This window comes from Mesocricetus auratus, unplaced genomic scaffold, assembly GCF_017639785.1.
Source record: "Mesocricetus auratus isolate SY011 unplaced genomic scaffold, BCM_Maur_2.0 Super-Scaffold_100025, whole genome shotgun sequence".
In the NCBI taxonomy this organism is placed as follows: Eukaryota; Metazoa; Chordata; class Mammalia; order Rodentia; family Cricetidae; genus Mesocricetus; species Mesocricetus auratus.
Window position 1 is genome coordinate 15486087 of NW_024429206.1, and position 27924 is coordinate 15514010.

General features: G+C 47.7%; 1 protein-coding gene across 1 annotated transcript; it reads left to right on the forward strand.

Annotated features, from left to right (window-relative positions):
- The first annotated feature begins 26 nt into the window (after positions 1 to 26).
- Tctn2 (tectonic family member 2) lies at positions 27 to 27038 on the forward strand. The gene is made up of 18 exons (XM_040731375.1): positions 27 to 213; positions 371 to 478; positions 1148 to 1224; positions 4452 to 4647; positions 7569 to 7669; positions 9105 to 9301; positions 10223 to 10346; positions 11300 to 11441; positions 13526 to 13591; positions 15071 to 15205; positions 16794 to 16871; positions 18636 to 18713; positions 19638 to 19749; positions 21994 to 22100; positions 23587 to 23743; positions 24461 to 24586; positions 24659 to 24747; positions 25712 to 27038. Exons 1-18 carry the CDS (start codon positions 132 to 134, stop codon positions 25831 to 25833), a joined length of 2097 nt encoding a protein of 698 aa, XP_040587309.1. The 5' UTR covers positions 27 to 131; the 3' UTR covers positions 25834 to 27038.
- Positions 27039 to 27924: the final 886 nt, after the last annotated feature.

Here is a 27924-nt window from a genome sequence, read left to right on the forward strand (position 1 = left end):
CCCATCACCGATTGGTGGTTGCCATGGCTGCGGGCGTTCAGCTTGGCAATATGGCGTCGGCCGGGCGGCGAATGCTCCCGCTTTTTCTCCTCGGGACTATTGCGGGCTTGTGAGGCTGACCCAGCCCCAGGATGGGAACTCTGTCTCCGCTCGGCCTTCTGTGGGGGCTCCTCCTGCTGCAGGACGTCCTGAGGCCGCTGCGTGGGGACCCGGGTGTGTGTGGCGGGGTATGGCCTGCATGGCCCAGGCTGAGGGACTCTGGGGCCCCTAGGATCCCGGAAGCCGCAGCCATCTACAAAGCCAGCACATGCACCCCAGGCACAGGTTCTGCACGGCCTAACCCCAGCCCGCACCCTTCCTTCTCTCCTAGTTTTCATTCCACCTTTCATCCGAATGTCCAGCCCTGAGGTCAGCGCGTCCCTGGTCGGAGTCAGTGAGGATGTCACCTTGTCTCTGACTCCGCTGCAGGTCGAGAAAGGTGGGAGTTTGGCTTTTCTTGGGAGCGTGGGTGCTGCCCACAGAGCTGCTGCCTTCAGCAGAGTAGGGGCGGGGAAGAATGGCAGTATCTGTGTGCGCTGTAGAGCAAAGAGGCCCTGTGTACAGGTTCTGGAAACGGGAGCTCGAAATTAAAGTGGCCAACAAGCCACTGAGGAGGCTGCAGCAGACGGATCTGTGAGTTCCAGGCCAGCCTGGTCTGCATAGGGAGACTTGTTTTTTGTTTGTTTTTGTTTTTCAAAGAAAAAAAGTGGCCAGTATTCATTGGTCAAGCTCCCACCACCCCAATATTCTCCATAACGTCTCTGTGTTCACGTAAGAACAGTAGGATCAGTCGGGCGTTGGTGGTGCACGTCTTTAATCCCAGCACTCGGGAGGCAGAGGCAGGCGGATCTCTGTGAGTTCGAGGCCAGCCTGGTCTACAGAGCGAGTTCCAGGACAGCCTCCAAAGCCACAGAGAAACCCTGTCTCGAAAAACCAAAAAAAAAAAAAAAAAAAAAAAAAGAACAGTAGGATCTCTTTATCCCATTAACAAATAAAAAGACATACTGCTTGGCTAGTCTCACGCAGTGTCCGTGGGGATTCCAATCCTAGGACTCTCAACTTCTTAGCTGCCGGAGCCTGACGCCTTGCGTTCTAATTTCTCCCTTAGGAGTGCTGCCAGTTCCTACCTGTGGTGGTCTCAGCAATGAGACAGGAGATTGGAATGTGACTGTGAGCCCCGGTGTGGTAAGACCTGAGGCAAAAGCTCTTTTGAACCTGTTTAGGCTTTGTGCAGGATGTGCAAGCGTGTGTGTGTGTGTGTGTGTGTGTGTGTGTGTGTGTGTGAGTGTGTGCATGTGTGCGAGGGTGTCTGTGTGTATGAGTGTGTGTGTATGAGAGTGTGAGTGTGTGTATGTGAGAGAGAGTACATGTGTGAGAGTGTATGTGTGAGGGTGTGTCTGTGTGTATGAGAGAGTGAGTGTGTGTGAGAGTGTGTGCAAGTGTGTGAGGGTGTGTCTGTGTATATGAGAGTGTGAGTGTGTGTGTGTGTGAGTGAGTGTGTGCATGTGTGCGAGGGTGTCTGTGTGTATGAGTGTGTGTGTATGAGAGTGTGAGTGTGTGTATGTGAGAGAGAGTACATGTGTGAGAGTGTATGTGTGAGGGTGTGTCTGTGTGTATGAGAGAGTGAGTGTGTGTGAGAGTGTGTGCAAGTGTGTGAGGGTGTGTCTGTGTATATGAGAGTGTGAGTGTGTGTGTGTGTGTGTATGAGAGTGTGAGTGTGTGTGTCGCTGGGGATCAAACTCAGGTCTTGTGTGTTTCACCACACTGTCAGCTCCCCAATGTTCTTGTGATTTGACATTTCATGTTCCAAGTAGTTGGAATTTTCTTTGGGCTGCCTCATTATTAATTATGAATGCTTGGCCTTAGCTTAGGCTTGCCCCACTGGCTATCATAATTTAACTTGTTTCTCTTCATCTACATTTTGCTTCAAGGCTTTTTACCTTTCTTTCATTCCACATGTCCTCCTTTCCTGCTTCTTCTGTGTCTGCCTGGTGTTTCCCTGGAGTCTTTTTCTCCTTATTCTCTGACACTAAATTCTTTCTTCTACTTATTCTGTCTGCCCAGAAGTGACACCTATACCTCCTCCCTTGCTATTGGCCATTCAGCTTTTTATTAGATCAATCAGGTGCCTTAGGCAGGCAAGGTAAAACAGCAACACATCCTTACATAGTGAAACAAATATTCTGCAACAGTTTCATATTCATATTATCTGGAATTATAAGGAATTGTGGGCTATTAATGTAGACCCCCATTCAGCATGTTTTTTTTTTTTTTTCGTTTTTAAGAGACAGAGTTTCTCTGTATTGTTTTGGAGGCTGTTGGTCCAGCCGGGCCTCGAACTCACAGAGATCCCCCTGCCTCTGCCTCCCGAGTGCTGGGATTAAAGGCATGTGCTACCACCGCCCGGCCATGGCACCTCTTATAAAGGAAAAATGTTTAACTGGGTGGATTACAGTTCAGAGGTTTAGTCCACTATCATCATGGTGGGACATGGCGGCATGCAGGCAGACGTGGTGCAGGAGAAGGAGCTGAGACTTCTACATCTTGATCCAAAGGCAGCAGGAAGTGAACTGAGACACTGGGCGTGGCTTGAGCATATGAGACCTCAAAGCCAGCCTCCACAATGACACACTTTCTCCAGCAAGGCCATACCTACTCCAACAAAGCAACACCTCCTAACAGTGTCACTGCCTATCAGCCTATGGGAGCCAGTTACATTCCAGCTACCACACATGAATGTGTGTGTGTGTGTGTGTGTGTGTGTGTGTGTGTGTGTGTGTGTGTGTAAGATTAGGAAATGGGGATGGAAGTGGTGGGGCACATCTTTAGTCCCAGCATTCTAGAAACAGAAGTAGGTAGATCTCTGTGAGTCTGAGATCACCCTGGTTTACACAGCAAGTTCAATGCCAGACAGAGAGACACAGTGAAATCTTTTCTCAAAAAGGAAAGAGAAAATCTGGAAATAGAGCTGTGTAGATGGTTCATTGGTTAAGGGTTCTTTCCACAGAAAGAATCAGTGGCCAGTTCCTAGCACCCACAAATACCTGTGACTCCATCTCTTGGGCACCCAGAGGCCGGTTCCCAGTGTCCACAAGCACCTGTGACGCCAGCTCTGGGGCAGCCAGTATTTTTTTATTTCTTTTTAAAAAAGATTTTATTTATTTTATGTATGAGTGCTCTGTCTTCATGTATGCCTTTATGCCTGAAGAGGACATCAGATTCCCTCTATAGATGGTTGTGAGCTACACTGTGATTGCTGGGAATTAAACTCAGGACCACTGGAAGAGTAACCAGTGCTCTTAACCTCTGAATCATCTCTCCAGTCCCTTCTTTTTTTATTAATTAATTTTTTTACATTCCAATCCCAGTTCCCCCTTCCCTTCTCTCCTCCAATCCCAGCATTTAAAAAAATATTTATTTTTATTTTATGTGAATTAGTGTTTTGCCTACATATATGTCTTTGTGAGGGTACCAAATCCCCTGGAACTGGAGAGTTACAGATTGTTGTGAGCTGCCATGTGGGTGCTGGGAATTGAACCTGGGACCTCTGGAAGGGAAGTCAGTGCTTTTATCCTTTGAGCCATCTGTCCATCCCCAAGCATCCAGGATTCTTTTTGGGCCTCTGTTGGTACACACACACACACACACACACACACACACACACACACACACACACCATATCCATATACAAACACACATACAAATAAAAAAGAAAGTTTTTATTTGTTTTTGTTTTTTCGAGACAGGGTTTCTCTGTATTATTTTGGAGGTTGTCCTGGAACTCTCTCTCTGCAGACCAGGCTGGCCTCGAACTCACAGAGATCCGCCTGCCTCTGCCTCCTGAGTGTTGGGATTAAAGGCGTGCGGCACCAACGCTCGGCAAAAGGCAAGTTTTTTTTTTTTTTTTGGTTTTTCGAGACAGGGTTTCTCTGTGGCTTTGGAGGCTGTCCTGGAACTCGCTTGGTAGTCCAGGCTGGTCTCGAACTCACAAAGATCCGCCTGCCTCTGCCTCCCGAGTGCTGGGATTAAAGGCGTACGCCACCAACGCCCGGCTAAAAGGCAAGTTTTTAAAAGTCAGAATTTAGACTGGGAATATGGTTCAGTTGGTAGAGTGCTTGTCTAGCATGTGTGAAGCCCTAAGTTCAGTCCCAGCAACATGCATGTGCGTGTACGGAGACACACACTTATTGGCGTGCACACTCAGACACACTGAATAACAACAGTAATCATAAAAATGGTCCAGAGCTTGGGTACCAGAGGTTGGCTGGAAGTGAAGGGAATGCTACCATCAGTTCTCCTGTGGAGTGAACCATCTCGTAGACAGCTCTCTGGTAAAACGAAGCAAGGCTCAGGTGTGTGTTTACAGGGTTTTCTCTTACGCCTTCTCATCACTAGAGATGCTTTCCTTTCAGAACGTGCTGGAAGTGACAGTGCGGTGGAAGAGGGGTCTGGACCTGTGCTCCTCGAAGGGGACTGCCTCCTCCTCAGAGCCCCCGTGCATCGTCCAAACTCTGCTGGTTTCTGCATCCCACAATGCATCCTGCTCAGCACATCTGCTCATTCAGGTGGAGATTTATCCCAACACGACTGTGACCCACAATGCATCAGGCAAGTGACGTCTCCGGTCAAAACATTTCTGTCAGTCACTATCTGGAGATTGTGTAGTGTGGGCAGTTACTAGATGTGGCTCTGTTTTCTTTGTTGTTATTTTTTGTTTGTTTTGAGACAGGATCTCACTGTGTAGCTCTCGATGGTCTAGAGCTCACTATGTAGACCAGTTTGTCCTGAACTTAACAGAAATCTGCCTGCTCTTGCTTCCTGAGTTAATTTTTTAAAAATTTGTATGTATGTATGTGTTTGTGTGAGTGTATGTGTGCTATGTGTATGCAGGACCCTGAAGAGGCCAGAAGAGGGCATCAGACCCCAAGTACTGGAATCCCATGCAGCTGTGAGTGACTTTGTGGGTAATTTGAACTGAACCCAGGTCTTCTCCAAGAACAACCGATTTTCTTAACCACTGAGCCATCTTTGCAATCACCTAGACTCAACTTTTGAGTCTTTCCTGCCTTCCTAAATGTACTATTTCTGTTTGTTTGATTTGGAGGTTTTTACTTTGTGTCATTTTATTTAATTATGATCTAACCAAGCAACAGGTGTCACACACCTTTAATCCCAGCACTGGTGAGGTAGAGGCAGGTGGATATCTGTGAGTTCGAGGCCAGCCTGGTCTACAGAGTGAGTTTCAGAACAGCCAGAGCTACATAGTGAGACCCTGTCTCAAACTCATACCTTCCCTCCTGCAAAATTTCTGGTTCTCTTGACACATCTTTTGTAAACCATTTTAAGTCCTTTTGGGTAAAAGGTAAAAATTTGTTTTCATGCATTTATCCACATAGCTCTGCTTAAGAAAATATAAAATATAGTTGAGCAGCTGGGCAGTGGTGGCACACGCCTTTAATCCCAGCACTCAGGAGGCAGAGGCAGGCGGATCTCTGTGAGTTTGAGACCAGCCTGGTCTACAAGAGTAAGTTCCTGAACAACCTCCAAAGTCACAGAGAAACCCTGTCTCGAAAAACCAAAAAAAAAAAAAACCCCCCCCCCCAAAAAAAACAACAATTGAGCAAACCCTGGTGGAGCAGGCCATCTTTCTCAGTGCTGACTCGGAAGGGCACAGCTCTCCTCTCCTCTTCTGCCATTCAGACACCAGCAGGCGCCTAAGCATGCATTCTCTATGTGGCTGCTGGTCCACCATGTGACTGACCTCAGTGCCTCACTCAAATGACATGGTTCTCTCTCCCTCTTAAGTTCCCACCTATGAATCTATATTACGTCTTTCTAAAACTCCAGAAAAAGAAGAAAAAGAGGGGCTGTGGGCACAGCTCGCGTGCTGGAGTGCCTGCCTGGCACCCACAAAACTGGGTTCAATTCCCAGCAACGCAGAAAATTGAGCAAGGTCTTGCTTGTCTATAATCCCAGCAGTGGAAGGTGGAGGCAGGTGCATCAGGAAATCCAAGTTCTTTCTTGGCTACATAATAAGTTTAAGGACAGCCTGAGCCACGTAATACCGTGTTTCTAAAATAAAAGCCGTGGGGGCCGGCTTGCTATAATAGGTGCTACCACCATGGTTTTCTTGCCTGCAGAAGACTCTTGCATCTCTTGCCTGTGTAGCTATGGCTGCCCAGTAGCCAAGGTTAGTCTCCAATTCAAAATCATCCTGCCTCAGAGACTGAATGCTAAGATCATGGGTGTGTAATACCATGCCCTATTTTCACTTCGTATTTTGAGACAGAGACGTACATAGCCCAGGGTGACCTGGAGCTCACTGTGTACCCAAGGCTAGCCTGAGCTCCTGACACCCCTGCCTATGCCCCCAGAGTACTGGGATAACAGGCATGAGCCACCGTGCCCAGCTCAAACATTTTTTAAAGAAAGAAAAAGGAATCTTTCTGAAGAAAGCAGTGGGTTTTTTTTTCCTGCTTAAAATGCAAAAGAAACCAAGAAAATATTCAGTGAATTCTCCAGAAAGCTCCTGGAGAAAATCAGTGAAGGGGGAAGTCCTTGTAGGAGGCCCTCATGGTAGCCATGATGCAGACTTGCTTTGGAATCCTCTGTGGGCTGCAGAGATGCTCAGTGGTGGAGTATTTACTGTTCTTTCAGAGGCCCAGATGCAGTTCCTAGCCCCTACCCACATCAGGTGGCTTACAGATGTGGAACTCCACCTTCAGAGACTCCAGTGGTCTCACCTGGCACCTGCACTGGGACACACACACATCAAAATAAATCCTTTTGCTTGTTTTTGTTTAGTTTTTTAGGAGCAGGGTTTCTCTGAATAGCAGTTCATGCTGCCCTGGAACTCACTCTGTAGACCAGGCTGGCCTCGAACTCACAGAGATCCGCCTGCCTCTTTGCATCAAAGGTGGGTGCAACCACCACCCAGCTTTTTTTTTTTTTTTTTTTGATACAGGGTTTCTTTGTGTAGCCCTGGCTGCCCTGGAGCTCTCTCTGTAGACGAGGCTGACCCTGAATTCACAGAGATCCACCTGCCTCTGCCTCCTGGGCACTGGGATTAAAGCATCTGCTATCACTACAAGGCCTAAATAAATCTCTGAAGTATTTTCCATAGTAGGTTTCCATGTCCACCCAGCCTAGCCAGTTCAGGGAGTTCCAAGTCCAGCGAGAGACCCTGCTTTAGAAACACAGCGTGGAATGCCTGTGTCGGTGGCGCACACCTGCAACCCTGGCTCTCTTGAGGCAGAGACAAGTGGATCTCTGTGAGTTCAATGCAGTGAGATCCTCAGTCAAAAGCCACAACCGAGGTGAAGAGAGCACCTGATCCCAGGCTCTGCTTCCACACACGATGTACACTCATACACACGCATGTCTACACACACACACACACACACACACACACACACGTACACACACTCTCTTACACTTCCCGATTCAGCCGTCTGGTGAGTTTCAAAAAAGTGTCCCAGCTTTGTGGAACTGTTTCGGAGTTGAACTTTTTCTGCCCTGTGTCCTTTTAGATAACGTGACGGTCAGTCCTAACCAAGCCTATCAGCCTCTGGGCCCCTGCCCTTGCGACTTGACAGCCAAGGCCTGTGACATTCGCTGCTGCTGTGACCAAGTGAGTTCTGTTTACCACCCTACCTGAGAGCATTTGGGAATCACCGGCAGTCTCCCCCAGCAGCTTTGGCTGTCAGAAAAACCTGTCTGCAGTGGCTGCTTTTAGTCATTGTGTTAGTGACCTGCACCACCGTGAGTATATTTACATACTCAGGATGGCTAGAGTCAACAGGTGACACAAGGCACTGCCAGGCTGTGCCCAGTCTGTCACTAACAGTAATTTGACCTCCTCCACTACCTGCCCTTGGAGCTGGTTGTTTTGTATATTCTGTTAGCCGCTACTGCTAGGATTTACTCCTCTATCGGCAAGTGTGGTGCCACACGCCAGCAAGCCTGACTCTGGGGAGGTTAAAACTGACAATCAACATGAACTTGAAGCAAGCCTGGTCTACATAGTGACACTCTCTCATAACAAAAGAGCAGGGTCCAATGTGGTGGTGCCCATGTGTGCACAGGCATACATGCAGGCAAAACACTCATACACATAAAATAAAAGGAACATTATTTTTGAAAAATGGGCAGCCCAGCTAGGCGATGTTGGCACACGCTTTTATTCCCAGCACTCGGGAGGCAGAGGCAGGCCGATCTCTGTGAGTTGGAGGCCAGCCTGGTCTGTATAGTGAGTTTCAACCAGAGAGAAACCTTGTCTCAAATTAAATAATAAATAGACAAACACACCAAATGTATTTTGTATCTGTGATGTCTTCAGATGATCCCAACTTAAAGTTTATGGATGATGTTAATTTTGTGTTTGAGGGGGATTGAATGTAGGTCTCACACATGCCAGGCTACCACTGAGTAATGTATCCAGCCCTTCTCTGTTACTTTTTAAAAACTTAAGACAGAGCATTGCTAAGTTGCCCAGGCTGGTCTTGAGCTTTTGATCCTCCTGCCTCAGCTTCCTGAGGTTACACACCTGGCTCTTGTCCCGGTTTTTGATGATGTATCTAAGTTCATAGTGAGGCTCACTCCTTTGAAGGCTGGAAGTTTCTGACTAGGACTTCACTAGGGAGTTGACTAAGGAGCTGTGTGTGTGTGCATGTGTGTGTTATTGCTCGTGTTTGCACAATTTGTGGAAGCCAGAGGACAACCTTGAGTGTCATACCTAGGGTACTATGCATCCTTTTTTTTTTTTTGAGACATGACCCCCTCACTGAATCTGTAGCTGGCAGAATAGGCTAGGCCAGCTGTCAGGGATCCCCCTATTTCTGTCTCCCCAGCAAGCAATTTTACTGACCGGGACACTTCCACATCCCCAAGGAGCTCTCTTCTTACACTGCAAGGCACTTTGGGAGGAGGTGGGGATGCGTTGCTCTCTTGGCTACTGGGTTGCAGGCTGGTGGCCCCAGAGGGTGTGTCGTCACGCTGGCGGCGAGCTGGGACTGGTGTTGCGTTTGGAGCTTGTGCGCCTCTCTCTCCTTGCATCTGTTTTCAAGGACTGCCTGCCCGAAGTCAGAGAGCTGTTCCAGCAGTCCTGCTTCCCCAGCGTGTTCGGAGGGGACGTCAACCCCCCCTTCCACCAGCGCTGTGCAGTTGGCACCACTCGTGAGACCCCGGACTGGTTTCCCTTCCTGTGTGTGCAGTCACCCCCCTCCAACTCACCCTTCCTCGGTCATTTCTATCATGGTGCCGTGTAAGTAGCTGCTGCCTGGAGGGGCCTGCTTCCTGGGGTCACCAGGTTCCCTTTACCAGGCCACCTTGTCTTGGGTCACATTTTTTTTCTCAGTACCTTAAAGAAGTTCACACTGGTTTGCAGTTAGTGAAGCCATTTCTCCCAAAGTGTCGGGAGAACTGAGAAAAAAAAACCCAGCAGATCCAGCCAGCAGTGGGCAGTGACTTTCCAGTGTGGAGGATGGAGCCAGGGGCCCACAGGGACTTGAACTTCCTGTGTTGTGTAGTTCTGTATCATTGAAATTTTTTGTTGTTATTTCGTGACAGGGTTTCTCTGTGCAGTCCTGGAACTCGCTCTGTAGACCAGGCTAACCTCGAACTCACAGAGATCCACCTGCCTCTGCCTCCCAAGTCCTGCTGCTGTCGCCGCCACCTCCCTACCCCCAGGTGAAAAATTTATGACTATGATCTCTGTGAATAAAAAATGAAGAGCTAAGCCGGGCGGTGGTGGCGCACGCCTTTAATCCCAGCACTCTGGAGGCAGAGGCAGGCGGATCTCTGTGAGTTCGAGGCCGGGCTGGACTGATAGCCTCCAAAACAATACAGAGAAACCCTGTCTCGTAAAACCAAAAAAAAAAAAAAAAAAAAAAAAAAATGAAGAGCTGGAGTTGGTGTTGGATCCCTGTAATCCAGCACCCAGGAGGCAGAGGCAGGAGGATCAGAGTTCGAGGTCGTTCTTGTATATATAGAGAGTATGAGGCTAGCCTGGGCTACATGATACCCTATATCAAAGCAAAGAGGAAGCATTAAAGGGTAATTTTTGCATCTCAGCAGATCGTCATTGAAGGGTTATCGATCTTTTTTTTTAAATGGTGCTTAGCCTATGCACAGGCTAAGCGAACACCCTGAGAACCCATGGATTATCTCTCTTACGTACTTGCAGTTCCCCCAGACATGACCCTGCCTTCGAAGCCCATCTACACCTCGATCTAAGAGACTTCACTGATGCCGCTTACAAACAAGGCGATCCCATCATGACCACACAGGGGTATTTTACTGTCCCTCAGGTAACGCCTTCAGTTTCAACACTCGGATCTAACTAGTGTTGTCAGTCCATAAGAATCTCCCCCTAAGCAGCTTATTTTCCTCTTGTGCATTAACTATTAATAGTCCCTAGAGTGGAAAGATTCGTTTTTAACCTCTGCCTTCACTAAGTCACAGTGTGTATAATGACGCCGGAAGTATCTCTGCAGACTCCTCGGAGGTGATGTGTGGTCAGTCTCCACTGCATTCCTTTTTGTGTTTTTGTGGTGCTGGAGCGGGTACTGAGGGCCTTGCATATGCCAGTCAAGTGCTCTGCCCCCAAGCTACATCCCCAGCCCCAGAAATTTCTGAGATTCTTTAAGTATGTGACAGTGTATAAGAATGTTTGACACATCCTTTAAGGTTAGAAGTCTTACGTGAAGTCTTTATTCTTTCTGCTTCTATCATTATTGGGAAACCATGCCTGTGGGAGGAAAGCATGGGATGCATGACAGTTTGCTATTCTTTGAACCGTCTGGGGGGCAGGAGGTGGTGCTCAACACTAGAGTTTATGGTTATTCCACATGGGGCCGTGGCTTTCCACCTCCCTCAGAATTGGATTGTGGTGAGGGAGAAGCGGCGCTGAATATAGTCGTGACTTGTTAGTGGACAGGGCCAGGGACCTTCCCCGAGTGTATTAGGGAACACTTAACTGTGAGCAGTGGCTTCCAGATCTTGGTTCCCCAAAGTCGGTCACCTTGAGTCCTAACTGTTGACATTGTCCCGCAATAGCAGTGGGCAGCAGAAAGCAACTTGGAGTAGGGTGGCATTGAAGCAGGGTCTCACACTGTAGCCTAGACTGGTCCTGAATTTAGTGCAACTCTGCCTGACCGCCCCCGAGCACAGGGAAGGCAGCCTTGAGCCCACGCTTGGCAGAAAGAACGGTTTCAAGAGAGGAAGAAGAATTCCATGTACCATGTCTGCTCCTCGCCCTCAGGTCTCCCTAGCTGGACAATGTCTGCACGGTGCTCCAGTGGCTTTCCTGAGGAACTTTGATGTTAAATGTACCATCAATCTGGAAGTGTACCAAGAACAAGATGGCGTTGTCCCTGAGCGTGTGAAGATCCACACAGCGGGAGGTAGGCTGCCTCCCTCCCCTGTGTTAAGCCTCTGGCTCCGCATCGGTGATGGCTCATCTATTGGTTGAGAATGGTGTTTTCCCTGGGAAAAGTTCAGTCTGACAGAACAGCACCCTGACATGTGGTCAGTGTTTTCCTCTCTGCACTGAGCATGGAACCCAGTGTTCAAGCACCAAGCCCCACCCACCCCAGATCGCTATTGTCAGTTAAGTCAGATCTCCATAATGTCACGAGTGCCATCGACTCTCTGTACAACACTGTGTACCCTACACTCCTAAGGAGCCCCAGACCTTTCGACACCCACAAAGGGAGCTGGTGTCTTTTCTGCAGTGAGCCACTGAGCTCTTGTCTGTCTCTGCATGTCACATGGATGGAACCATTCCTTTGCTGCTGGCTCCTGGAACCCTTGATAGGGGTGGGGAAGGACTGTTGAAAGAACAGACACACTGTGAAACAGGGACGGGTCTGGTCAGCTTCTCCAACTACTACTATGGTAACCTGCAGCCTCAGCGTGTGTTAGGCACAGCCCAGGGGAGGCAGTTAGTCTCTGTAGGTCTCTCCAGGCAGTGGTCCCTGGCCCTGAACATCCAGGAGGAAGGCACAGTTGCCAGTCTCTGCACACACAGAAAACCAGTTCATAAACACTCCTCCTCAGACTCCCAAAGAAAGCTGTCACTTTTCTTTTTTTGAACCTGGCCCATATGAGTAGTAGCTTTGCTAACTTCCCACGGGCATTGCTCGTGTCAAAGCTCACAATGACTCAGGGCCTCACTCCCCTGCCTCTTGCACTTTTCTCTGTGGCCTTCACTTCTGGCTTCTCTCACTTAGCAGCATCTTTTTGTTTGTTTGTTTTTATTTTTCGAGACAGGGTTTCTCTGTATTGCTTTGGAGGCTGTCCTAGAACTCACTCTGTAGACCAGGCTGGTCTTGAACTCAGAGATGTACCTGCTTCTGCCTCAAGAGTGTTGAGATCAAATGCGTGCACTACCAATGCCCAACTTTAGCATCATCTTTTGAAAGCACGTATCTGTGCCACTTTTTGGGGGGGGGGGGGGGTTAAGGAGTATCGTACTGTATGGCTTAGTCACATTTCTTTGTCCATTTGTAGGCTGATGGATACTTAGGTTGTTGCCACCTTTTGGTTTTGTAACCAGTGTTGGCGTGAGCATTTGGGGACACAGTTTTGTGGCATGTGGGGTTGCCATGCCGTGTAGTTTACTTGACAGTTTGAGGGAACATAGATTCTTCCGAATTGGCTGCTCTGTGTACTTTGCACCCTGAAGCTCTTCTTACACCACAGGTGCTGGTGCTGACTCTGTGTAGGTATAGTGAGGGGCCGGGAGCACAGCAGCCCCAGCCTCTGATGATACAGGAGAGGGAGAGAGGGTGGGGAGATAATCACCACAAGCATGATTGCACAGTAGCCCTTTTCCTTTCCTTTTTGAGATAGGATAGCCTAGGGTGACCTTGAACTCCTGATCCTTCTGTCTTGTGAATGCTGGGATTGCAGGAGTGTGTAACAAAGTCTGGCTTCTTGTTAGCTCTATAAGCTTCCTGTGAATAGGTGAGTGGCACTGTGACAGACCACATGTCGCTGTGGAAGTTAATTTGTTGGGGGACATTTGATTACAGTGTGAATCCTGAGTTTGCATTTGCATTAATTAAATAAAATTGACCTTGGGTCGGGAGATGGAACTAGCAACTGGTTGACAGAAAGTCATCATAGAGCACCAGCGGGCTTCTGGAAGAGAGAGAGAGATGCACCAGAAGGAGTAGGGAGGGATTTGGAGTGGCGTGTCTTTTTTTTTTCTTTTCTTGTGGCAGAGCAGAAGGATGTGCTCTTTTGGAGAGACACCAGCAAGGAGAGGGAGTTAAAGCTAGTTGCTACTCAACCTCTCTGAGCCAGCAGGTTTTCACCCCAGCCTTTGATTCTCAAGTCTTATTTATAAATAGAATGATAGAGATTCAGTTAAAGCTACCTTTAGCAGCAGCAGCAGAGCTGCAGTTGTGGGCTGAAATAGCAGTGGATTAAGGTGCAGTCACTGTGCCTAAGTTAAAACAGCATTAATTCTGTGTCATTTTAGGTCTGGTCACACCAACAGTAACCTATGAGGAAGCTGCTGACCTGGACAAGCTCATCTCCAGTCCAGGTACATCAGTGTTATGTGTTCATGCACTTCTACAAAACACAGGTGCTATTTTCTTCTATTTATTTTTAAAATAATATCTCACTATGTGGTTTTGGCTGCTCCGTAATTCCCTATATAGACCACGATGGCCTCAAACTCACAGAGATCGGCCAGCCTGCTTCCTGAGTGCTGGGATTAAAGGCGTGCACTGCTATGTCTTGGTTGTTGATTTTGGTTTGGTTTTGGTTTTTTTTGAGACAGGGTTTCTCTGTGTAGCTCTGGCTGTCCTGGAACTCACTCTGTATACCAGGCTGGTTCCGAACTCAGGGATCTGCCTGCTTCTATCTCCCAAGTGTTGGGATTAGAGGTGTGCACCATCACTGCCCAGCTTTTTAAAACAAATTTTTAAAGATTAATTTTTATCTGTATGTTTGGTGTGTGCCAAGGCCAGAAGAGGGTATCAGATCTCCTGGAGTCTGACTTAAACAATTGATTGACATGAGTGCTAGGAATCAAACTCTGGTCCTCTGCGGGAGCAGCAACCGCTCTTAACCATTGAAAATTATGTGTTATGTTGTGTATGTGCGAGTGTGCGTGCGTGCGTGCGTGCGTGCGTGCGTGCGTGTGTGTGTGTGTGTGTGTGTGTGTGTGTGTGTGTTTGTTTGTGTGTGAGTGCAGGCATGTGCATAGAAATCAGAGGACAAGCCGGGCGTTGGTGGTGCACGCCTTTAATCCCAGCACTTGGAAGGCAGAGGCAGGCGGATCTCTGTGAGTTTGAGACCAGCCTGGTCTACAAGAACGAGTTCCAGGACAGCCTCCAAAGCCACAGAGAAACCTTGTCTCGAGAAAAACCAAAAAATAAAAAATAAAAAAAGAGCTCAGAGGACAAGCTTGGCTGTGGGTACTTCTCTCCCACCTTATTTGAAACAGGGCATCTTGTTCCTTGCTGCATATTCCAGGATAGCACCAGGACTGAAGCTGAACTCCTTCAGCTGGTTTCTGGGGATCTGAACTGTGTCTCCAGCCCGGTTTCCTGTCTTTCCTGGTAGTTAAGCTTTGCATCTGGGATGCAGCCGGAGAAGCTGTGTGGGTGTGGCTGGTGTGAGCAGCCCTTTGTATTGAATGAAGGTGTGGCTTGTGTTCCTTTCCAGTGGGTTATGACCTTGTTCCTGTCTGTGTGTTGTAACTCAGACTGTCTATTAGCAGCTGGGCATCATGCCTCTGCTTCCGGATGCATGAGTGTCCCCAAGTGTCACTTCTGCTCATGTAATGAGCTCAGTGCCAGGGACACAGGAATCAAGGAAAGGGACAGAATCATTCAGGGAAGTGGGGTGGGAGAGAGAATGTGGCTAACTCTGGTGGGACCACAGGAGGCTCCGTGGAGGAAACAGTGGCTGGGCTTTTTATGCAGCTGGACTTGGGGGAGCCCACTCAGAGAGATCCCCAGTAGCATTTCAACTCAGAGAGGGCTTGTTTTGTTTTGTTTTGTTTTGTTTGCAGGCACACTTTTAAACAGTGGATCTGCCCCCAAAAATGTGACTGTGGAAGGGCATTATGTTTTCAGATGGCAAAATAATTCTATCAGTGGACTAGATATCACAATCATCCGGGGAGAAATCAGTGCCCACCAGAAAGGTAATGGTGATGAGGGGCTGAGAACACCTTGAGTTTGAAGTTTCAGTTGCTTCTGAAGCTATAGGCCTTCAAGTGAAGGTAGACTTGTTTATCATGTGTGTTTATCTCTGAATCAAGGAGTCGGTATTTTCTTTTCCCCTAAGACAGGGTTTCTCTGTGTAACAGCCCTGGCTATCCTGGAACTTGCTTTGTAGACCAGGCTGGCCTTGAACTCACAGAGAAATTCGTCTGCCTCTGCCTCCTGAGTGCTAGGATTAAAGGTATGTGTCAGTATTTTTTTGTAATTTTGTGCCAGGTGTGACTACTCACACCTGTAATGCTAGAACTCAGGAGGCGGGGACAGTGAGATTAGTGAGTTCAAGAACAGCATAGATATAGTTAGTGAAGCCCTGTCTCTCAGGAACAAGAAAAGAAAAGTGAGTTTTAAAGTAAATGGTACCTGGGCTGGAGAGATAGCTCAGTACTGGCTGCTCTTCCAGGGGACCCAGGTTCAGGTCCCAACACCCACAGCTCACAGGAGATCAAGTTCACAGCAGACCCTTCACAGATACCTGTAGAGGTGTACACATGTCCATACACATATACATGTGATTAAAAGTAAAGGCAGTGGTGGCGCACACCTTTAATCGCAGCACTTGGGAGGCAGAGGCAGGCAGATCGCTGTAAATTCGTGGCCAGCATGGTCTACAAGGCATATTTTACGACAGTAGGACTCTTACAGAGGGAAACCCTGTCTCAACCTCCCCCCCACACAAGAATTAAATAAAAAAATCAAGTAAATCATTGGCCTGGCAAGATGGCTCTGCTGGGAAGTCTTCGACAAGCCCGACAATCTGAGCCTGATCCTCCAGAACTAAACTCTTATGAGTTGTCGTCACACCCACACGCACACAAAGTAATAAAACATAACTTTAAGAGAAGAAAAAGAATAGGACGAGCCGGGTGGTGGTGGCACATGCCTTTAATCCCAGCACTCGGGAGGCAGAGGCAGGCAGATCTCTGTGAGTTCGAGGCCAGGCTGGACCGACAGCCTCCAAAACAATACAGAGAAACCCTGTCTCGTAAAAACCAAAAAAAAAAAAAAAAAAAAAAAAAAAAAGAAGAAGAGGAGGAGGAGGAGGAGGAGGAGGAGGGGCATGTTAGTGTGTGACTTTAATCCCCAGCACTTGGGAGGCAGAGGCAGACACATCTTTGTGAGTTTGAGGCCAGCCTGGTCTATGGAGTGAGTTCCCAGACAGCCAGGGTTGTACACAGAAACCCTGTCTCAAAAAAACAAAAAGAAAATAAAAACTAAAGACAGGTCTTACTTTGTAGCAGCTGGCAGGGAATCTTCTGTGTAGACCAGACTGGCTTCAGCCTCCTGAGTACTGAGATCAAGTGTTTGCAATACCATACCTGACTTGTTTCTGTTTTTTTTTTTTTTTTTTTTTTTTTTGTAGCCTAAACTGATTTCCTCAAAGCAATCCTCCTGCCTCAGCCTCCCGAGTACTGGAATTACAGTGTGCATCACCATGCCTGGCTCAGGAGAGTTAATTTCTTTTTCCAATGAAATGGTACACATTATGTCTCCAGTTTCTTTTGTCTCTAGGAACAATGGCCCAGAGGTTTACAGTGAAGTTTTTAAGCTATAACAGTGGTGATGAGAAGGAATCTTCTGGAAATCCAGGTAGGATGACTGACATTGGTGGTCTGTACAGATCTTAGGGTGGCACTCCTGGACTGTCCCCTGGTTATAAGGAACTATCCTGAGTTGTATTCATCTCCATAGCCTGTTTCTTTATCCTGTGATAGTCCATTTTCTCTGATGGCTACTTAATATTTTAATATACATGTTTCTTTAAATGCAAATGTTATATTCTATTTTTGTATTTTGTGGGTTTCTTTTTTCTTTCTGGTTTTGTTTCGTTTTTCATAGGGGTTCTCAATGTAACCCTGGCTGTCCTGGCATTCTCTATGTGAACTCAGAGACCTGCTTGCCTCTGCCTCCCAATGCTGGGATTAAAGGTGTGTGCTACCACACCTGGCTATCTGTGCGTGAGTGTGTGTGTGTGTTTAATGATTTATTTTTATTTTTGTGCAGTGGTGCTTTGCCTGCATGTGTCTCTCTTGGATCTCTTGGAACTGGAGTTACAGACAGTTGTGAGCTGCCATATGGGTGCTGGGAATTGAACCTGGGTCCTCTGGAAGAGCAGCCAGTGTTGTAACCACTGAGTCATCTCTCTAGGCCCTTTTTAAAATGTTATTTTTATTTTTTGTTTATGTTTGTGTGTGTGTTCACTCACATGTACCACTTGTAAGCACTCATGGAGGCCAGAAGAGGGGGGTCAGAGTCGCTGGATCTGGAGTTTCAGGCAGTTGTAAGTTGCTGAGCGTGTGCGAACCGACCTCAGGTCATCTGGAAGAGCAACAGGTGCTCTTAACCACCAAGCCATCTTCCGGCTCCTGGCCTTGAACGCTGGGACTAATCTCCTCCCTCAACCTTCAAAAGAGCTAGGCTTATGGGCACTGTCCTTTTGAAAGGAACGTGATACTCCTGTTGTGGGCCCCTGTCCTCTGAGTATGGCAGCCGCTATCACCTCAGTCAGAACAGATGTGACTGAATCTACAGGAGAGCCTCAGTGAGGTCAGGCCTGTTTCCCTCCCAGCTGGCACAAGGAGGGGTGAAAGGTTAACTGAAGGTATTTCATCCGGGTAGCAGGAAGTCATCGCCTGTGCAGGGTGGCATTCTCGGTGCTGCAGCTGTCTAAAGGTCACCCACACTCCTGTAGTGGGCTCACGCCTCCTGACTCCATGTTTATTCACATGTGGTCAAGGAGAGGCTGGTGCCTGCTCGCTGTGCACCTGCTCATTTCATGTTCTTTTGGCCTCCTTGGTGCCTGCTGTGCCCTGAGGAGCCGCTCAGCACCTGAGATGTGGCAACAGGTGTGGAATTGTTAATATTGTAGCTCTGCCGGGATAAATAAAATACATCAGGGGAGGCTGGTGTTCAGGAACGGTGACAAATAACAGCAGATGTCGAAATGGTACAGTGACCTTGATTGGGTCCTGATCTGTAGAACCGGCACTAAATCACACCGGGGAGTGGGGAGGGAAGTGCGAATATAGCCAAGTAGGCCACTGCTGTGAGGGGTTGCCCTGGGGAATGTTGGTGCTGTGACTAGGCACGTGGCATCGCCTTCAGTTTAAGTGGCTTTGTATCCTGAGCTTCCTCCCTCCACACATGGCTGCCGTCACGCCTGCCTCAAAATGAATAAGTCAAAAAAAAAAAAAATGGAAGCAGGAAGGATAAGTCACCATCTTCTTGCCTCCGCCGTCGAGTGTTGGGATCGCCGGCTGGTGTGCTGTGGCGTTTACAGAGCTCCACCTCCGGGGCTTCCCTCTCGCACTGTGTGAGGGGAGGGAAGATGCCAGCTTTATTTGCTGTGTCTAGGTTACCAGCTTGGCAAGCCGGTCCGAGCCCTAGATGCCAACGGGATGAATGTCACTGCATTACACCTCTGGCAGCCAGGTAATGTGCTTTTGCCATTATGATCTGCCCCCTGGCAGACTGGAGTTAGGAGTATCTGCTGCCCTTTTGGCTTATGGCGTGTGGGGAGGGACGGCTTTTTATGTTTCTGTGCCCCCCAACCCCCCAGGGTGCCTAGCACGTTGTACCTAGTGCTGGGTGTTCATAAGAGCAGTTCGGGCGTGGTTGTGCTGTCTGTGGCCAGCATCTGCTCCCTGGAGAGAGAGCAGTTCCCTCTGAATGGTGGGCACCTGATGTGGCCGTAGGAGTTTCCCACACCTGCTAGAAGCGACAGTGTCCTCTAGCAGCGAGCCACTGAGCCTGGTCCAGGAATTCTCACACAGAATGCTGCCTGTGCTTGGCACCTTCCTAATGCTGCCACCCTGTAATACAGTACCTCCCTTGCAGTGACCCCAGCCATAACATTATTTTCATTGCTACTGCATAACTGTAACTTTGCTTCAGTTATGAATTGTAATGTAAATATCTGATATGTTACCCCCAAAGTGTTCAGGACGCGTAGGTGAAAACCACCAGATTAGAGTAACAATTGTGCAGTTTGTGGAAACTGGGAACTTTACTTTTACTTTCCACTGTTGCTTTGGTTTTGCTCAGCCAGGTGTGCTGGCACATCCCTGTCATCCCAGCACTGGAGATGAGGAGGCAGGAGGATCAGGAGTTCAAGGTCACCCTCCACTACATAGTCAACTGAACTATGTGAGACCCTGTCTCAAAAAAGAGAAAAGTTAACGCTTGTTGTTTGTGTGACTGAAACAGGGTCTTTCTGTGTTGCCCAGGCTGACCTTGAGCCACCATGCTCCTGCCTAGGCCTCCTGTGTGTCACTGAGAGAGTTTTCAGGAAAATCTTAGAAGTCAGGCTTTACTTGTGTTTAGCTCAACAGTGAGAGGCTCGTCTTTCTGTTGCAGCTGGAAGGGGCTTGTGCGATTCAGCTGCTCTCAGACCCATTTTATTTGGAGAGGATGTACTCGCTGGCTGCCTGCTGGAGGTTGGGATTAATGAGAACTGTACGAAGCTCAGGTGAGTCTCACACAGCCCTGAACTCTTGATCCTCTTGTCTGTGTGTCTGTGAGAGAGAGACAGAGAGAGAGAGACAAAGAGAGAGAAAGAGAGATAGAGAGAGAGAGACAGAGAGAGAGAGACAGAGACAGAGACAGAGACAGAGAAACAGAGACCAGGTACATGCTTGCCCCAGTGTGTGTGGGGTGTTTGTGTCTGTACGTATGTGAATCTGTGTGTGTGTGTGTGTGTGTGTGTGTGTGTGTGTGTGTGTGTGTGTGTGCTTTCTGCAGCCAGTTTTTCTCCAGCACAGATTCTAGGTGTGGAACACAGATTGTAATGTTGGTGACACTTGCTCTTACTTCGAAGCCATCTTTCTAGCCCTGTTTTTCTTTTTTTTTTTTGAGGTAAAATTTCCATGGTGTGATTTACCATTGAGGAGTAACTGATTCAGCCTGGCACAGTTGCTCCCACCATCCCCCCACTCTAGAGGCTGAGGCAGGGTTGTTGTCTGGGGTCTTCTTGGGCTGTGCATAACACCTTGTCTCCACATAAACAAAATCAAACAGGCAGGGTCTGTCGGGATGATTCAGCATCTGCCGCTAAAGCTGATAACATGAGTTCATGACCTGGACCCATGTGGTACAGGAAAACTGACTCACTTAAGTTGTCCTTTGACCTCCCCAAGTGTGCCATGGCACATGCATACATGCACATATGTTTAAAAAATTAAAAACAAGCAAAAAGTGAACAGATGAATATCATTTAGGCCTTTCATGATCGCATGAAAAGTTCTATCTAGTTCTAAAATGTTTTCATCACCAAAAATGGAAATCTGTACGCATAAATACTCCCCTAGGTCTTCTCCCCAAAGCCTTGGGTACCCTTCTTTCTGTCCCTGTGGCTTTGCTTGTTCTGGATATTCACATGGACTCATACCCATTCCATGTCACAACATGGTTCGTTTCTATGGTGACTTGTATGTAGACTGCCTTTGTGTCAACATCTTGTTTATCCCCCAGGGTTGATGAACATCTGCATCTTCCATTGTTTGGCTGTGTGTACTGCCAGGAACAGACTAGGCCTGGACTAGTTTCTGTTTGAATGTGCTTACTGTCGTCTCTTCCTTCTTCCGTCCTTCCGTCCTTCCTTCCTTAATTCCTTCCTTCCTTCCTTTCCCTTTTTGAGACAGGGTTTTCTCTGTGTAGCCCTGGCTGTCCTGTAACTCACTCTGTAGACCAGGCTGGCCTTGAACTCACAAAGAACCTGTGTTGGGATTAAAGGTGTCCACCACTGCCACCACCGCCACCGCCGCCACCACCTGGTTAGCACTTCCCGTTCTTTTGTGCTGTGCCTGGGAATCGAGGTGCTGGGCCTTTGGTAATCCCGTTTTGTCTTCAGAGCCCATCTTTCTACAGCGGTGACGTCCTTTGCCCCTCTCACAGCAGGGTGGCACAGCTCCAGCTTCCCACACTTTCCAATACTCGCCATTTCCTCGTTTTTAATTACAATTTGTTGTTGTCTCACATTTATCTTTATTTGTTTGGGTGAACTCCATGGGTGAGCATACATGTGCTTTACATGTGGAGGTCAGAAGACAACCCTTGGGAGCCAGTGCTCTCTCTGGCCATGTTGTAGGATCCAGGAATTCAACTCAGGTTGTTAGGCCTACGTATACACTCCACCCACTGAGCCGCCTCACTGGCCTCTCCCAGCACACTCCCCACTCTAAGATTTGTTTGTTTTTGTGGTATGAATGTTTTTACCTGCATGGATGCCTGTACACCATGTGTAGGCAACCCTGCAGTGCCCAGAAGAGGCTGCCAGATGCCCTAGAACTAGAGTTACACATATTTGTGAGCCACCAAGTGGGTGCTGGAATTGAACCTGGGGCTTCTGGAAGAACAGCAAGTATTCTTTCTTTTTCTTTTTTGGGATAGGGTCTCTCTGTGTAGCTCTGACCATCCTAGAACTTGCTCTGTAGACCAGGCTGGCCTCTACCTTGGAGATCCTCCAGCCTCTGTCTCCCGAGTGCTGGGATTAAAGGCGTGTGCCACGAATGCCTGGTTAGAGAAACAAGTGTTCTTAACTGCTGAACCATCTCCCCAGCTTACATCCACACACGCGCACCCTGTTTTTAATGCCAGTTCTTCCAGAAGACTTTTCTGGGCTCCCAACAAAGACTGAGTGGCCAGTCTTGGGAAAGGACTCAAGGACAAGCCCCACTGGCCACTGTCTAAGAAGTGTCATCTTCCTCTCTTGCAGGGAGAATGTCCTCCAGAGGCTGGATTTCTTGGTACAAGCAACGCATGTCGCGAGGAGAGGCAACTCGGACTACAGTGATCTGAGTGACGGCTGGCTGGAGGTCATACGTGAGTCTTAGTGGCCATGCATAGGGGCTTAAGGCTATTGAGTCCGTGGTTGCCTGATTGACGGGGGGGGGTGTTCCTTCTGTATATATGTTTCTCTTATTGGTTGATGAATAAAACACTGATTGGCCAGTAGCCAGGCAGGAAGTATAGGCAGGGCTACCAAATGAGGAGAATGCTGGAGAGAGGGAGGCAGAGAGAAACCACCAGGGAGAGATGCCATATAGTTGCTAAAGGAATAACATGCTGGAGCCTTCTCCAGTAATAAAAGGCCATGTAAATATACATAGATTATCCCAGCAGTGGTGGCGCACGCCTTTAATCCCAGCACTCGGGAGGCAGAGGCAGGCGGATCTCTGTAAGTTTGAGACCAGCCTGGTCTATAGAGTGAGTTCCAGGATAGGCTCCAAAGCCATACAGAGAAACCCTGTCTCAAAAAACCAAAACAAAACAAAAAACCCAAAAAACAAAACAAAAAAACCATAGATTAGTAGTTATGGGTTAATAATTAAGAGACAGCTAGCCAATAAGAAGCCTGAATCATCGGCCAAATAGTTTCTAATTAATATAAGCCTCAGTGTGTTTATTTGGGGCTAAAGCAGCAACAGGACAAGGTGGGGAAGAAACTCCAGCTACACCTGATATTTGGCCAGGGCTTCCTGCTGCGGGCTGGAAGTTTTCCTCGGCTCTCCCATGGCTGTACCACTACCTCCCTCAGATGAATTTTAATTATCTTTTTCTTTTTTTGTATGATTCTGATGGGGCTGTGACTGTCTGGAATAGCTTTGTGACTCTTTATTATGGCTCTGTATTGTCCCTGTCTATGACTTTCATTTGTTTTACTTTTTGAAGAAAAGATTTTATGCTGGTGGCGCACACTTTTAATCCCAGCACTCGGGAGGCAGAGGCAGGCGAATCTCTGTGAGTTCAAAGCCAGCCTGGTCTATAGATTGAGTTCCAGGACAGGCTCCAAGGCTACTGAGAATCACTCTCTCAAAAACATTTTTTAAAGTTTTTTATTTATGTGGGTGTATGTCTGTGTGGAAGCTTATGCAGCATGTGTGTTGGTGCCCTTGGAGGCCAGAAGAGGACATCAGATCCCCTGGAGTTGGAGTTATAGGTGGTTATGAGCAGCAATGTCAGTACTGGGAACTGAATCTATGTCATCTGAAAGAGCCATCAGTGCTCCTAACTGCTGAGACATCTCTGAGGCCCAGACACTGAGTCTTTTTGCTTAGTTTTATTGTGTGGGTTGGGACCTCACTCGCCACACAGCAAAGCATTTAGAAATCACCCAGGTGAGTAGCACCTGTTTCTGCTGGGTGGATGTGAGGTCACATAGCCATGAAGTGACAACAATTAGAGCTTGCTAGCGAGTAGAACTTCAGGACTGGGAGCCAGACCACGTCACCTCCCATTCCTTAGGATGTCATGTGTGACACTATAGGACGACTGCTCTTAACAGTTGTCTAACTTGACATTCCTGCAGGTGTTGCCGCCCCTGATGCGGGTGCCGACCTGCCCCTGAGCAGTGCAAATGGCATCTGCCTGGAGGTTCCTGCCCAGCTCACCATCCGAATCCTCATTGCCGAAGCTGGCTCTGTGGAAGGGGTGGCTCAGCAAGAGATTCTTGCCGTGGAGACAAGGTGTGGTTCCCTCCTGAGAGTTGCCAAAGTCGAGGGCAGGACAAAGACTAGGAATGCTAGGCAGGAATCTGCACACTTGCAAATGGGGATTGTTGGGGATCTGGCTGTGTGAGTGGAAGGTGCAGACACTGTTTGAGACTGAACCTCCTTCAGGGCTATTTGTAAGGCTCTGTGTGAGAGCCGCAGTGTCGGGAGGGCCAGGGTTAGCAAGGGCTGTGCAGTGCTGAGTGTACTTAGCCCTGTGACCCTGAGTGGCACATTGATGACAGAGTGTGGCCATTGATTGGAGGTTTTGCTGGTACCATTGATTCAGATCACGGAACCTCGTATGGTTTTCGACAGTTTGATGCATGCTGTCACCTAATCTGAGAAACGATGGCATTATGCATCCCAGAGTGGCCTCTCTTTCTAAGCAAGGCTCCACCACTGAGCAATGTCCCAGTCCCACAGTACTGTTTGGAGGATTCCTTGCCATAATGTGTAAAAAGTACCTCAGTTCTGTGCCAAGGGCATGGAACGCCCTCGATACATGGCCAGCTGCTAATAGGCTGTTGGAGACTAGTGGTCTTTGCTTAAAGAACCAGTGACGGGTCCAGGAACTTGCAGAATCTCTGTGTCTACACTTGAGAAACAGATGTGACACTTGGATTCCCCGGGATCCTAAGTCAGACTTCTGATGAATGGTGGCCACGTTGCCTTACAATCGTCCCCTTCTAGGTTCTCCACCGTGACCTGGCGGTACCAGTGTGGGCTCGCCTGTGAGGACAAGGCCGATCTTCTCCCTCTCAGTGCCTCGGTTCAGTTCATTAAAATCCCTGCGCAGATGCCCCCGCCCCCAACGAGGTGAGCCAATGGCTGAGGTTCCTTCCTGCTTCTCACTTGTTCTCCCTGTAACATTCTCACGTGTTTCTGTAGATTCCAGATCAACTTCACGGAGTATGACTGTACCCGGAATGAGCTATGCTGGCCCCAACTTCTGTACCCTCTGACCCAGTACTACCAAGGTAGGGAAGGCAGGTTCCTACGTGTTGTCAGTTACATTATGTCAATTAAAACTAAGAGTCGATGTGTAAATGTCACAAATGACTTTAAACACATAGAAAGACTTAAAAGAAGAAACCACACCACTGTTGATGTTTTATTAACTATTAATAGTCATCACTAATAATCAATAAACAATTACCTTCAGAGTCAAGATAGGATACAACTCAGTTGTTGTGGGGGATGGGTGGGGTCCCTGCAAGAGTCATAGCTGGTAGGGAAACAAACCTCAAAGAGTCTGATGCCAGGCGGTTTATTGCCAGCACATTGAAACACACTACAAATTGGGGAAAAGTTTCCTCATGTAACACAATCCCCAGTGCACAAGAAGGCATAATTAAATTCAACTTAAAGTAAACATCCTTTCTTCCAAGATAGGAGATAGGCTACTTGTACTAGCTTAAGTTCTAGAGATAGGTTACCTGTACTAGCTGAAGGGCCTAAGGAAAGATCTGGTGTGGTCTCAGTCATACAGATAGTATGTTAGGCTATTATCTGGTCCTGGTTTTGGGAGTTTGAAGGAGCCCTCGCTATATAGATAACCTAAGGGTCATTTAGATTATTGGCCACCTCTGGTCCTGGCTATATAGATAATCTAAGGGTCATTTAGAATATAGAGGTAATTTAAGGGTCATTTAGATTATTACCACTTCCGGTCCTGGCTATATAGGTAATCTAAGGACCATTTAGACTATTAGCCACCTCTGGTCCTAGTTGTGGGAACTTGATATGGCCTGGTCCTACAGATAACATAGACCACCAGGCTGTTAATTACCCCAGTTCCCAGTCTTCTGGATGGAAGAACAGGTCATACATCCTTTCCTTTGAGAGGATGATCCTGTGTACTTAACTCTCCTGGTTTTGCCTGATGATTGTGGGTACCAGGGCCCTTGTGCTCCCAGCAAGTAGTGTTTTGCTTTCTTTCAGGGGAGCCCCGTTCCCAGTGTGTCGCCAAAGGCCTGATGCTGCTGTGTCTCCTCATGTTGGCCACACTCCTCAGTCATCCTTGGATTAGAGTGTGCAAAGGCTCAACTCCCATCCACCGTTAAGCTTTCTCAAAGACTCGGGGCATCCGCTCAGTGGCTCCCCCTGTAGGCCTGTGTGTCTCCCTGAAACCCTTTTGTTTGAGACAGGGTATCACTATGTAGCCCTGGCTTGCCTCTAAATGCACAGGGATTTTCCTGCCTCTGCCTCCAGAGTGCTGGGATTAAAGGCGTGTGCCACCATCCCTGGCTCCTCTGAAAATTTTAATAAACAAAATGTCTATTTTTGTAGAAATTCTTAGTGTTAAATAAATTTAAATTAATTATCCAAATGCTCAAAGTGGCCCAGAATGATCTTTCTAGCTGCCAACTGGTTGCAGGGGAGTTGATGGTGTCCTTGAATATCAGAGACTTAATTAAGCCCAGCACGCATTCCTGCTCATAGGGGTTTTATTTTGACCAGACTTAATGCAAGCATGTAAGAATAAAGTGAAAGAGGTAAACTAAACTCAAAGGCTTCACTTCTAATACATCACACTGGGGAGAAACTATAAATGTGGAAAGTCTTAAGTTCCCGTTGGACTCTTATTGTTCCTACTAGAGAGAAGCCATATAAATGTAAAGGTTAGCCGGGTGGTGGTGGCACACGCCTTTAATCCCAGCACTCGGGAGGCAGAGGCAGGTGGATCTCTGTGAGTTCGAGGCTGGGCTGGACCGATAGCCTCCAAAACAATACAGAGAAACCCTGTCTCGAAAAACCAAAATAAATAAATAAATAAATAAATGTAAAGGTTGTGGAAAAGCCTTCAAAACAAATCCAGCCCCCTAGCCTCTAGTTCTTGGGTTGTCAATAAAACTCCAAGACAACATTCCTCTTAGTACCTGGATATTGTGTTTAGCAACAAGCCACCTCCAAGAGACAGACAAAGTCATAGAAACCACAGAATGCTCCCTCCCAGCAACAACCAATGAGAACAGGCTACCTGCAAGTAACAGACAAAGCCATTGAAACCACCAAATGTTCCCATCTGCAGCCAACCAATCAAAAATACTAACAAACCAGTTGTCCTGACTCTGGGAAATTCCCATAATTGTTCCCTGAATGTCAACCAATCAGGATCTGACCCATACCTACTGATGTAATTCTGTGTTTTTTGTTTTTCCCTTTAATTCTGGCTATAGAAAAGGGAGGCTGCTGTGTCAACCTGCTAGACAGAGTGGAGTCTATGGTAGGAGTAAACAATAAAGCCTTGCGTTTTCAGTTTGGTGAAGTCTGTCTCCTTAGTGGTCTCTGAGGGTCTTCGAGACTTGGGCACAACAAAAGAAAGGGTTGGTTGATTACTGTCTCATATTCCAGAGAAAGGGTTAGAAAATGCTTATAAAGGATTTTTAAATTAAATTTAAACCAAAAAAATTTTTTTAAATTGTATTTATTATTGTTATTGTGCATGTCTGTGTGGATTTGAGTGAGTGTAGGTGCGAGTACATGGAGGACAACCTTTGGGAGTCAGTTTTCTCCTCCTGCCATTTGGATCTGGGTTTGAAGGCAGGTTGTCAGGCTTGTGTAGACAGTGCCTTTACCTGTCTCAGTATTGCTATAGTCTTTTTTTTGTTTGTTTGTTTGTTTGTTTTTCGAGACAGGGTTTTTCTGTGGCTTTGGAGGCTGTCCTGGAACTCACTCTGTAGACCAGGCTGGCCTCGAACTCACAGAGATCCGCCTGCCTCTGCCTCCCGAGTGCTGGGATTAAAGGCGTGCGCCACCAACACCCAGCGCTATAGTCTTAATGTGCTGTATTACTCACTGTAGACCAGGCCAGCCTAGAACACACAGATCCACTTGCCTATGCTGCTTGAGTGCTGAGATCAAGGGTGTGAGCCACAATGTCTCAGACAGCTTTCTTAAACAGGCCAGGACCACGAATCCAGGGGCACCACTGCTCATAATCAAGATAACTCACCGTAGTCACGGCTTACAGGGCCATGAGGTCTGTGCCACCCTCAGCTGAGAATCCCTCTTCTCTTGTCATGTTGACAGTAAAAACTAACTGGTGCAGGGGCATTTGAGCTGAGGCCTAAAGGAGTCAGCTTTGAGGAGATCCAGTGGGCCACCATTTAAACTGAGGGATTCCAGAGTTCAAATATGTGGACCAGGAAAAA

Excerpts from the sequence above, each read along its gene's own strand:
- Tctn2 (XM_040731375.1), top strand. The coding sequence starts at position 132 with ATGGGAACTCTGTCTCCGCTCGGCCTTCTGTGGGGGCTCCTCCTGCTG. Across the intron at positions 479-1,147 it reads TCCGCTGCAGGTCGAGAAAG|GAGTGCTGCCAGTTCCTACC; the intron begins GTGGGAGTTTGG and ends TTTCTCCCTTAG. Across the intron at positions 11,442-13,525 it reads GAAGATCCACACAGCGGGAG|GTCTGGTCACACCAACAGTA; the intron begins GTAGGCTGCCTC and ends GTGTCATTTTAG.